The sequence below is a fragment of the Diabrotica virgifera genome, chromosome 2, assembly GCF_917563875.1.
Source record: "Diabrotica virgifera virgifera chromosome 2, PGI_DIABVI_V3a".
Lineage (NCBI taxonomy): Eukaryota > Metazoa > Arthropoda > Insecta > Coleoptera > Chrysomelidae > Diabrotica > Diabrotica virgifera.
The window spans coordinates 16,501,318-16,514,591 of NC_065444.1; the positions used below are offsets into that span (position 1 = coordinate 16,501,318).

At 32.6% G+C, this 13,274-nt stretch overlaps 1 protein-coding gene across 1 annotated transcript in view; it reads right to left on the bottom strand.

The window, feature by feature from the left end:
* LOC114337054 (protein Wnt-1) overlaps positions 1-7,050 on the bottom strand; it is a 184,273-nt gene extending 177,223 nt beyond the window's left edge. Inside the window, exon 1 of the mRNA XM_050643427.1 lies at positions 6,718-7,050. Coding sequence (XP_050499384.1) covers positions 6,718-6,848 — 131 coding nt within the window. The 5' untranslated portion in view covers positions 6,849-7,050. The remainder of the gene's footprint in view (positions 1-6,717) is intronic.
* Positions 7,051-13,274: the final 6,224 nt, after the last annotated feature.

A 13,274-nucleotide genomic window follows, 5' to 3' on the forward strand; every position in this document is an offset into this window, starting at 1 on the left:
CCTTTCACCTCTTTCCAACGGTATAAAATTTATTTTATTTATTAGTCATGTTCTAATCTACATTGCCGGTACACTTACATTTATTTTTTAAGCTCAAAAGTCCTTATGATAACGCTAACGCTTTCTGTCGAAGCTTCTTTTACTGCTTTTCCGGCTGTGGACTCGTTGAAGATCATCTCTTTTCATCACCCAGCAGTAGTCTGCTATCATGCTGACGTTTTATCTTCCTTGGTATCTTCTTTCCATTTCTTTGATGTCTCGGTGGAATCTTTCGCCCTGCTTTTCACTGACATCACCAATGTTTGCCGGGAAGTACTCAAGATGTGAGTGGAGAAAGTAAAGCTTATAATGCTCATGTTACAGCCAAACTTCTTAAAGTTGTCGATCATGTCTGCGACGATTGTCTTGTAGTTTGGATCTCTTTTGTTACCGAGGAAATTGGTAACACCTAATTTAAAAGATGTCCAAGTCGCCTTTTCATTTTGTCCACAAAGTTGGGATTTCTCAATAGTTTTCTAATGTCCAGTCCGACAAAGATTTCTTCCTTTAGTTTTGCCGTGGATAAACCAGGATACTGTCCACAGTCCACAAAGATATCTGAAACACTCCCCTTCTTTATTCAGTGCCTTGAAAAATTGTTTAATCAGCCCTAACTTAATGTGAAGTGGTGGAAGTATGACCTTTTTGGGATCCACAAAGCTTTTCCTCTCAACATTTTTAACTCCTACTTGTAGCTTTCTCTCAGGGCCCAATATTTTTATGTAGTGTTGCTTTCTGTCTCTACTGTCCCTACATAGAGAAAGCAAGGGAACTTTGTATAGCACTTTGTTAACCAAGCAGCATTGAAATAACTTTTAAATCACCACATAGTGTACATTTGTGGTCTGAGTAGCAGAGTTTGCTTAACACCAGGTCATCTTCTTGGGAGAAAAAAGATACAAATTTCCTTTCCGTACATCGATACCAAGAGAAAGATTGATCCGGAACCAGCATATGTTTATTTTTTATTCTAGATCCTAAAACTTCTGCCCATTCTTTAGAAAGGCCTAGATCTCTTACTAAATCCTTCAGCTCAAATTGTAAGAATGGAATGGGGATCGGTTGTGCCAGGATCGTAGTATTGTACAAAATACTGCTGCTTTCTCATAATTACTCTTTATTTTTGTGAAATAACTGTATTTGATAGAATGTTTCCACTATTTTTCCCAAAATCAGCATTGAAAACAGTATGAAAATCACTTTCTCCTAATAACTCTTTATTATCATTTTGTGAAATAACTGTACGTGATGGAATTTTTTCACTATTTTTCCCGGCATCAGTGTTGAAAACATAATGAAAATCACTTATTAAATTTTAAACAATTTTTTGGTAGCAGACCTGTGTAATTATTTGCTTAACCTAAACTTTCTCTTTGTCACAAAAGACAATGTAATCATTATGAAAAATTTATCTTCTTGTGTAGACATCAATCTGTCATGTTTTTAAATGCGATTCCAGTAAGCTAGGTGTCATTCCATCGTTTTCCTGGTCTTCCCACAGATCGTCTTCCTATTGTGTAACGTCTTTACTACTCTCTATGTTGTCATTCAGCTTATTCCATTCTACTCTTCTATTTCTTATACCCAGTCAATAATGTTTTCTATCTTGCATCTCCGTTGTAGATCTGTACCTACTTCTGGCTCTATGCAATAGTGTCTTACCATCGATTTTCCTAAGAGTTTTCATTTCCGCTGTTTCTAGCATTCTTTTTCTTCTCTGTATCAGATCATGTTTTTGTCGCATGCCATTATTGATCTAATGGCTATTTTGCAAATTCAATTCTGTAACAGCAGGTACTCGTTTTCACCTTTTGATAGTTAATATTGTCTCCGTTCCATTTCCTATTCTTCTAGGTACTTTCACGTTTGACATTCTTTAAATTCATGGTATTCGTAGGATTCTTCTGTAACACCACAATTCAAACGCCGTCATCTTATACAGATGCATGTTTTAGTGTCCACGCTTCTAAGCCATAAAGAAGAGTAGATAACAGGTAACACTAACACCAGCGCATTATTAGGAGTAGTTCTAACCTTATATATCCCGACAATATTGGAATACCTGTACCTACAGTCTTCCTTTGCGTCGAATTTTCGTAAGGAATCTTTAGTTCGTGATTAATCAATGATATATTCTGAAAGAGAAATTTTCCGAATCCAAAATTCGGATCCTCCTTTCACGGATGAGCAAGTAATTCCTACGGTATAGATATACAAAATTTTGAATCTATATACCTATCAGTTCATGTGTAGAGATATCGTGACAACTATTGTCGCCTGTCATTTGATGCGATCATGATCATATCCACTTTTATAGCCACTTTACACGATGCAAGTAATTGCGCAATTAATTGCACAATTTCTTGTGCAAGAACTTGTGCAATAAGTTGCAACTAACTTTCTTTAATAAAGTGATTACACGGTGCAAGCAATTGCATAAACTGCCATGAAATAGACAGAATCTTTGACAAAATATCATAAATTTTAGGTTATGTTGTTTTTATAAATTAAATGTAATTTTTTGCTTAGAGTTATCAGATATTAGATTAAAAATGTTAGATTATAATTGGAGAAAATTATAATAATATGTACCTATTATAACAAAATCAATTATTTAATACCTAATGAAAGTATACCTATTTATTCATTTACAAAAGGAAACAAGTTGTAAGAAATACAAATAGAAAATAGTTTTTTTAATCCCTATGTTCATAATTAAAGTTATACACCAGAATAATGTTATCTGTGCAGCGTGAAATTGGTAAAAAGTTTCTCTAGTTTTGTTAAAAAATTGTTTAGTTTGAAATTTAGGATGACAGATGTCAATGTAGTAAAAACAAAGAGTGTAGCCTTAAAAGTCACTAAAAATATAACCAAATTGCAGAAAAAATTGCATAAACAATAGGACATGTTGTATTTAGCTGCAACTTCCTGCAGCAAGAAATTGCTGCAAGAAGTTGCAGCTTTTCTGTGCAATTCGCGTATGACACGATGCAATTTCTATTGCTGCAAGAAATTGTGGCTAATTATTGTAAAGTGGCTATTAAGCTTCCTGGTTTCGCTCTCCTTTGTTATAGCATATAAGTATCTACCGAATTTTGTGTGATGTAGATATTTTTAATTCAATACATATAAAAAAAATACATGCCAAAACAAGCACAAAGATGAGGAGTATGAGAGAAGATATTAGCAAATGTATATACATATCAATTTTATTATGAATAACAAATAATAGATAATAATAAAACTCAAAATATACTCTCAAGCATACGTATAAGGAAGAGCCATCCATATACCTATTTTCAACGAAAAGATTTCGTTTATAAATTCGCAAAAGTGTGTGTGTTATTGCGTTGCCGCTCCTACAATACTCAAACTCAGATCAGATTTATCAATGGATTCTTATGTAGTTTTTTCTTCTGAATCCAAATCTGAAACCGGCATTTCGATATTTCTAACCTTCTTCGAGATAATCGACTTCAAAGTCTAAAATGTGACGTCACAATCGTTTTTGAAGTTATACTTCTTTAGGCGCGATTTCATTGAGGGTGAAATTTTATTAATCTGCGCGCATGCGCACACCGACAGTATGGTATTAGTCGTTATACGGGCTCTGATTGGGTGTTGAAATGATCTGTCAATAAATTGTTCAAAATATGGAGGTTATCGATAAACAAAAATATTGTATATATTAGTTTTTATTGTTGTGAGGACAGAAATAAAATCAAATTTATAATTATAGTGACTTTTTAAATAGTTTTGAAAAGCCGCAGGTACGTAATTCTAAATATTTCAGTTGTATTCCAATAAAAAATTATCTTCATACCTATCTATTTGGAAAATGTAAAAAAAGATAATGTAGTTACCTATTAGTAGGCAATGCTTTAATTTACATAATCTGATTACGAACAAACTTTCTACAAATCTTCATCTTATATCGTTTTCTTACTCTATATTTTGTTGTATTTTAATTCGACAAAAATGAAACTAATAATTTGATTAAATTCATATAAATAAACAAAATGTCAAAAATTTATGGTGTAAACGTTTAGTTTGTGTATATTTCCACATGACGTATACGCGAAAGTGGTCTAGTGGGAAATCAAGCCCCAAGCAAGTTGTTATTTTTTTATTTTTTTTTATAGATTTTATGATTGTAAGTATATTATTATATAATTTTTTTCAGAAAATACGTATTTAATTAAAATTTTTGGCAACAATTATTGTTCAGAAATCATTTGTGGCATTTTTCAATGTGTTTGTGTGTTTTATTCTTTTATTTTTTTAATTTTTGGTATTGTTTTAATAAAAAATTTTGGAAAGTAGTAGAGAAACTGTTTAAAGTATATTGATTTCAAAAATGAATAACCATTTTCAATTTTCAATTTCAACCGGAGAAGGTTCCCATTGTTTTCATTCTGGTGGGGTGTGGAATAGTTTTACACTAGTAGTACTTCATTATGTTGTTTTACATGCCATTAGAGTGAAAACTTAGTCTTTTTTTCTTATATTGATTTCGTTGAAATCATATAATAGAAGTATAACTTCTTACGTGCGAAAGTACACACATTCTTTTTTTTTTCTGCCGACACACTACACGTCCAGCGTCCAGCTGAAATCGTTGCTATTAAGTAGGCTGGTTTTTTAATCTCAATTTGTTAAGCAAAGCATAGGTCATTTACATTTGAGTTTGACACTTCGTGAATGTCAAACTAAATTTTAAATTAAGTATTAATAAAACATCAATGACATTTGATAGTGAATTTAATTATTATATAAAATAAATAAGATGATCAACAATACAATTTGAGTATATTTTAAAAGCAATAATTATTTATTAACAGCTTTAAAAATGTTTATACGGGTATACGGCCTCCCCTTTATGATAAATGGACTGTTCCATTTGCTATGAAATTAAAATATAGTCGGTTCGCTAAACTCGACACAACTGGCTAGTAATTTTAGTAGGTAATTTTTTTGTTTTTGCGAATTTTGGCAAAATTGACAAAATTACTAATTATTTAGTAATTATTAACTAATTAGTAATTATTTTTTTGCCAAATTGGCAAAATTATTGACTAAAATCACTAAACAGTTGTGTGAGTTTAGCGAACCGACAGTATATGAAATAATATTGTTTGGTATAAAAAATTATGGTCTGATATGTGCCATTACATCCTTCTAATGGAAAAAAATATTTGAATATTTTTCTCAAATTATGGATACCAACAACATTTTCATTTATAACTCTTTTATTTTTAATTTGACGAAGAAAAGTTAGTCTTAATAAAAACCTCTTCATGTTCTAAGATTTATGATGCAACCATCATATGTAAAATTTTATTAATTTTATACGAGGTATATAAAAAATATAAATTTCGATCAAAAGTAAAGTACCTTTATAGTTCATAACATTTAAATTAGAATGATATAATTGCACATTAAAACATAATTCTAATAAGGATCTAATAATAATAGAGTATCAACAGGTATGTCTCCTTCTTGCTAAAGACATTAAAATGTATTCTCAAAAAAATGTATTGAAAATAATTTTGTTCTAATTTATTGAACAACTGCATAATTTATAATTAATTCAATTCACGAAATTATTAAGTATCAATAACAAATAAAACTGTGGTACCTACCTACTCATTCTGTTATTTCCTGAGATATTTTATATTCTCCTATAAAATACTTTTACTTTTCAAATCTCTAGTACCTAATTAACAAATTTATGTAAATAAAATTGTTCAAAAAAAGTGAGTAATTTGTTTTTATTATAGTAATTATGCAATAGAAACCACAAACCGAATAATTTAAATAAAACTATCACATAAAAATGGAGGTACTGACTTCATTAATAATACTTATAATAACATCACAAGGAGGTCAGTTAGGAGGATTTTTAATTAATTTTTGGCAATTAAGCATAGGTAAATACTTAATACAAAATAAATAAAAATAATTTATTTCACGTTTCTACTCTTAACCCAGAAATCGGTGTCAAAAGGTTTGAAATTTTAAAGTAAACGTCAAATATAAATAGCACTTTTGATTAATAAAAAAATTAAGTTAAAGTAAAAATTAAATTAAAAAGTAAAATGTCATCAGAAAATATCTTCAAAAACATACCAAAGACCAATGACAATGTAATAAAAGTTGAAAAACTGACATTCACAAAAAACAAATTAATTTTCTTCAGTACAAATTTCTTTGCAAAAGAAATAGGTGTAAAAACAGTCTTTAGCTTGAGATCACTTGCCCTTTAAAAGAAATAATCTTAATAAAAGATTCAATCAAGTATAATGCCAAAAACATTTTTGAAGTAAAAAGTCTTAAGATCGCTTGCCCTTTTAAAAGAAATAATTTTGATATAAGCCATTAAAAATATCTACCTACCTATTATACCATTAAATAAAAATGGACAACTAAAAAATATTTCGGCAAGTAGGTATCTGCCTTTGTTCTATAAGTACGAATTGTTTTTAACATAACACTTAGTTAATCGATAATTAGTAAACATTTTGTAGTTTTATTTGTTTAAATTATTAACAATTAAAAAATCCTTAATGCAACATGAAAGTGTTTCATCCTGTCAATGATACAAAAGTCCGGACAATGCAGAAGTAGTACAGACATAAATTATGGAAAAATGCGTTTAAAAAAGGTGATCCTTACCACCACATTGATCCCTTTCCCCTGTTTTTGCTCCGGGCTGAAATATTCCCAATGTTACTACCACCGGCGAAAGAAAGTAACATCACAATAACTGTCACTGTCACCTCCATCTTCTCGATGTCCACCCGCATATCACCTTGGTAAAAATCACGACAAATACGACAATCAACGAACACACCAGTCACAAAAAATAAACAATATCACCTCAGCCACACTGTTTACTATATTTACTTTTCTCGAGGGGTTTGAGACGTTGAAATTGTGGGGGTAGGGGGTCGAAATCGACCGAGATTCACCGAGTAATTGTTTGAGGAGGAGTCATGAGTCCTGACCACCCACTGCCGAGTCCTTTGACGTACTGAGTTATCTGCACGTGTGGTCCTTTCCACGTGCATCCTTGCCCGTCCCTCTCGAGACGCCGGGGCCAATCGGAGCAGCGCACCACGCCCAAGGTCAGGCCTCCTGCGTTCAATTTGCCGCCATTGTACGGTAAAAATCTCACAGGAAAATTCGTCTACCTTTAAAGGAAACTTGGTGAAAGCACTTCTATCATTCCACAGTCTAATATTAGCACAATTTGCACTAGCTAATATGATTCACATTAGACTGTGAAATCTTAAATCTACAGCATCTAAAATGGACAGAAATCATTTACCTCTCATGTATGGGAAGGATGTTTTGGCATTTCCTCTTATTTTTTGAGATTTTTTTGGGTTTGGGAATGGAATGCAGGGTTCTTTCTTCTTTGTTAGTTCAACTAAAGAAGGTAATAATAAAGGTATTTTAATTGTCTACTTAATTATCTTTTATAATATTGTAAGATAATAATATAGTTGCTACATGGTGAGATCCTGTTCACCGGTTAGAAATATTAATGCAGGTATTAACAAGTTAAAACAGGTTAATAATTATGTCTGAGCTGATCTGTTTGCGTCATGGACTGTTTTTTCTACTTATTCAAAATTATGTAGGTACCTACCTACCTACCCATTTCGTTAGCATTAGCTGCGAAGAATATTACACTTTGATAATTTATAGGGTGCGTAGATATCTCATATACATTAAGTATTTTCACTATTTGCAAATATATAGGTATCGGCCATATGCGTTCTGATCCGTTTTTTGCTGGAATCACTCCGTCTTTTCTTTGTTTTCTTGTTCTCTGTTGCCTTCCTTCACAGATTGTTGTGTGAATTCATCCGATTGGGATTAAGCTCCATTCTTTTCTATTTTTTGTATTCTCCAGTTCGGTATCTATGTCATGTACATTCGGTTGACATCTTCTCTGAGCTGATCTTCCCATCTCTACTTTGGTGTCCCTCTAGGTCTTGTATTTGTAGGTTTTCGTTTCAATATTTTTTTTATTAATAGGTAGAGGAAAGTAACCAAAAAAAGTAGTATTCCAAATAAAGTAGTACACGGCGCCGGGGTGCGTGATTCATCTTTGCGCCCCCTTTTGTCAGAAGATTATATAGGTTATATAGGTACGCAAAAATTAAAAATAATTATGTTTGCTTTCTTTATTTATGTTTAAAAAAAACATGGTTTGAGTATTCAAAAAAGATCAATCTTATAATATCAACACTATATTATATCGAAGTCAACTTTTCTAGCTTTTAAGTTGGCAAAAGTTTTTATTCGGTGATACTTACTTTTTATTTGCTTTTCTACACTTATTAAAGCCAGGTTTGTTCATCTGTCTGTTTGTCTTGTTGAGCGCCGATAATTTTTGATTAATTTAAGTTTAGAAAAAGACCTTTCTCCTTCAGCTACTGTTACTGGAAGTGTTAAATATATCCTTCGAATATCTGGGAAAACGGAGAGTAAATTATTAGATTACATATATAGGGTGTCAACTTAAAAAGTTGCCACCCCTATAATTTGGTCTCTATAAAAAATCTAGAAATATACAAAAACACGTCAAATTTATTTGTGAGGGGGACATTTTATAGACCAGTTTTCAACTAAATTACACTAACCCTCTAGCGGGGGCAGACACAACCCCCAAAATATTTAATGGAAAGGGGGGTTGAGTGATACCTCATTTTAAAGGTCGTTCGATTACCTTTTCAAAAATACCACATACATTATATTTCTTTTCAGTAATTTTAATTTTTTTATAATTAATTTTAATTATTAAATATCGAGTTCAGAACTCCAAAAGTTTTTTTGGAGTACCTACCTATTGAACTCCAAATTGAATTTTTTTTGGGGTGTTGAAGTATTTAGAGTAATTTTTTGAAGTATTTTTGGAAAAATCAAGTAAAACCGTAAAGATATTAAGTATAGAGTTCAGAACTCCAAAATTTTTTAGAGTTTTCAGTCCAAGATTTTTCCAAAAGTACTGAAAAGAAATATAAGGCATGTGGTATTTTTGAAAAGGTATATGACCTTCAAAATGAGGTACCACTCAACCCCCCTTTCCATTAAAGATTTTGGGGGTTGTGTCCTCCCCCGCTATAGGGTTGATGTAATTTAGTTGAAAACTGGTCTACAAAATGTCGCCCTCACAAATAAATTTGGCGTATTTTTGCATATTTTTAGATTTTCTATGGGGACCAAATTATAGGGGGTGGCAACTTTTTAAATTGACACACTGTATAACTTAAAATATCGAGTAGAGTTGTGTCTTTATTTATAAAAAATATTGGTAACAATTCTAACTCATGGAATAGATCTTCATCATCTACCTATGTCAGATATATTTCCATGCGCTAGTTTTTTTGTAAATTCAACATTGTGTCTTTTTTAAGTTTTCTTCGGAGTTTCTCCATTTCAATATATTTTCCAAGAACGATAATTATTATGATTATGTTCCCTCAACATTTCAAATCTTTCACTTAATTTTGCAGTGGCAATGTCCAATAAATAATAATAGAAGTTAACTTTAAAATTTTGTTTTGGATCTAACAGAGGCTTGTCTGCAGCCTCGTAATTGAAATGTCTTTTTCGGGGACGTGGACGAACAGTTTCAAAAAATTTAGTTTCGCAATCGAGTTCTTTAGCAATTGGTACCGAGTCAATTCATATCTGCTCAAACGCATTGTCGGTGCGGTTGTTTTTCTAAATCTCTACTAACTTGATCAAGCATCTTAACAGCTGCCAAAATAATAATATACCGCGTTTGCAAAGTTTTACTGACAATATTGACCTTTGCTAAAATATTTTACCAGTCACGACAGAGCAGATAACTTAGTTCTTTAATTTTGTCATCAATGAGCTTGCGATGTTTCTTGTGTCATTGTCGTACTTGTTGTCAAAATTTCAGTATAATACATCATAAATTTTCCACATATTAAAACGAAGTATATTTTTAATGACCCAATTCTACTCTCCCATCGCGTACCTATTTGAAAGCGGTTTTAATGTAAAGGTGGGTAACTCATTCATTAGGGCATTCCACCGTAATGTTGATGCGAAAAAACATACATTTCTTGAACAATTGAAAAATTTGTTATTTCCAATATGAGCATTTAGCAGCATCATTTAGCACTAAACTAAGGCTGAAAGCCGCACAAGAAACATAAAATGCATGAGGATTCGTGTCCTTCATGAGGATTGTTGAAATGCATGAGGATTCGTGAGTTTTTTTGAAGGCCAATGTTTTTGCCTCTCATACTTGCCCCATTATCATACCCTTGGCCTCGTAAATCATCAAAATCAATATTCATTTATTTCAAAAATTCTAATAAATAATTAGATAATTCTTGTCCGGTAGTATCAGTAACCGGTAAAAAACCTAGAAAATTCTCTCGAACTTCGGCAAGCTTTGTTGACGAATTGAGATAAACGAACCTAACAACAATAGTACGTTGTTCCTTGTGTGAAATTCGACACTCAATATTGGTCAAAATTACGAGTCACCTTTTTGAAATTATTTTTGGAATAATCTAAATGTGTTTCATATTTCATTTGCATATCGTAGGTGTAGTAAGCATTAATAGCCTTTGTAAAAGATAACACCGAAAGCGCACTTGTATATTTTTGTTATTTTTAGTTTTTTTTTTTGAGAAGAATTTTGAAAATTGTTAAAGGACAAAAAGCGTAAGTTTGAGCCTAGCAAATGTTCGGCTTGCGCCCGTTTGACTTGGCGCCCGGGTGCCTCGCACCCCTTGCACCCCCGGGTTGAGACGGCCCTGAGTGTTACTACTCTCTAAATACCACAATTTGTATCCTTCACCTAGTTCTTTCGCCCTTTATCCTTTCCACCTAGTTTCTTGAATACAAGCAATTTGAACTCTTCTTCGTTTGAGCGCATCCACTAACTCAAGACTCTTACCTGTAAGACTACCAAGATTCCAAGACCCTATCCTGGTTTTTCTAACCTGCAATGGTGTTCCCCCTGAGATAGTCCTCACCCGGAGATCCGAACGGAGGCTCATTTTACATCCGGAATTTTTTACCTCAGGAGATACCATCATTTCAATATAAGTTTTTATTGAGTTGGAGAAGGTCTTTTCATTATTATGGCCTGAAAATATTTTTTGGATATTTGATGCCTGAATGCTCTTTTCTATCAGCACCATACCCTGCCCTACACGTTTAGCCAATACACCACCAATGCAACCAAAGTGCAGTATTACCCCACACCCGCCTGCATTTTTCTGTATATGCCAGGATCCCTACTGTAAGGACTGCCCTATAAGCCAATGTATTGTTGCCCGTATCCCGCCACTAGGAGGCACGTAGGTACGCTTAAGACGGGCCTGGTAACACTAGAAATGGAGTTGGTATAATTGCTGATAGTTAAATGAAAGATAACGTAGTAGAAGTTGTAACAACGAGTGATAGAATGATGTCAGTGAAATATGTAATTGATAGAGGTATTGAATGTTGTGTGTGTGTGTATGCTCCTCAAACAGGTCTGGGTGAGAATGAAAGAAGAGCTTTCTATGACCAATTAGGAGACGCACTGAGTGATATTCCAGCAGAGGAGAAAGTAATAATAGGAGGTGATTTCAATGCACATGTGGGCCAAGCCAAGACAGGATATGAAACAATACATGAGGGATTAGGCTTTGGAACTAGAAATGAAGCTGGAGATGACATGCTTGAATTAGCAACAGCATTGGATGTGGCGATTGTTAACACATTCTTTAAAAAGAGAGAAACTCAACTTATTACCTACAAAAGTGGACAACATCAATCCCAAATACTCACTGATGGTAACCGATAAAACTGAACTTTATCACGATTACTTCGCATTACACACTTCAATACACAGCAGAAATTAGGCATATATTATATTTATATTTTTAAATTAATTCTTCCAGTGAGAATGTTAAGTTAATCCTTGTACAAAACAAAATTACAAAGAAACGTACCTAACTGAAATGATCTAAAACACAATAAGAACTAATAAAATAACATTTATGTTTGCGTCTCAGCCGCCATATTGATTTACTTTTGACAGCATGTTAGAGTGCCCTAGGTAAGTAGATATGTATATTTCTTTTCAGACAATGAAAATTTGGTCTGGATATTTTGGACCATAAAATTTTTGGTTGAAAAAATTGTTTGAAAATGATGGCTCAATCCTATATTAACATAATACTAAATACTTACTAGAGCTGCATTCCCGGGAAACTCCCGGGACACATTTCCCGGGAAATTTTTATAGATTTTCCGGGATTTTAAAATATTTTATTTTAAATTATGAGCTACTAACTCACAATGAATAAATGATTCTGATACAATTATTATTTCTGCTTAATAATCATTTTAAATCATTCCACTTAAAATATTTATTTTTCAATTATATTTTAACCCCTGGAGCAGTCGCGCTCACTTCTGTCACGTAAGTGGTCGCGCGTAGAGAAAAAATCTCAGAATACGAATTTAAATGCGAATATAAAAGAAATTTCTATTGTATAATATTTTTATTAGACAAGGCGGAAACGGCGGGTTCGTTGGGAAAAATATTCAAATGAGATATTTTTGCATAATCACATTCGTGAGACATCCCAGAATAAGGTTCAAGAAGTCGCCCACGAGAAAAGTGGGCCAATTTTTTTTTAACAATTTTTTTTAATCAAATTGCAAAAATCAATATTTTTGGCCCGGACTAATTTTTTTTAGGTTTTTTGGACCATTCTGGACAAAAAAGGTCTCTTATAATTTTTCTCTAAAGTTAATTTTTTTCGAGTTATAAGCAAGTTAAAATTTGAAAAACGCGAAAACGGCCATTTTTAAGACTTAATAACTCGGTCAAAAATTATTATTTTGAAAGTCAAAAAGTGACTAAATCAAAGTTTAAAGTCGCCGCTACATGATCCTGAAGAAATCTGTGTCATTAATTTACTACTAAGCTGTTATTTTTAATTAATAACAATGAGTGGTTAGATCGTATTGACGCTGCTGTAAATGTGAGTGCGAGTAAGATGCACAATTGGACTGCTGGAATGGCTTCTCTCTCGCACTCAGCATTTACAGCCCCGCACACGTGCATAGCGCTTATTATTACTTAAAAATAACAGCTTAGTAATAAAATAATGACAAAAATTTCTTCAGGATCTTGTAGGGGGGGCTTTAAACTTTGATTTAGTCATATATATTGA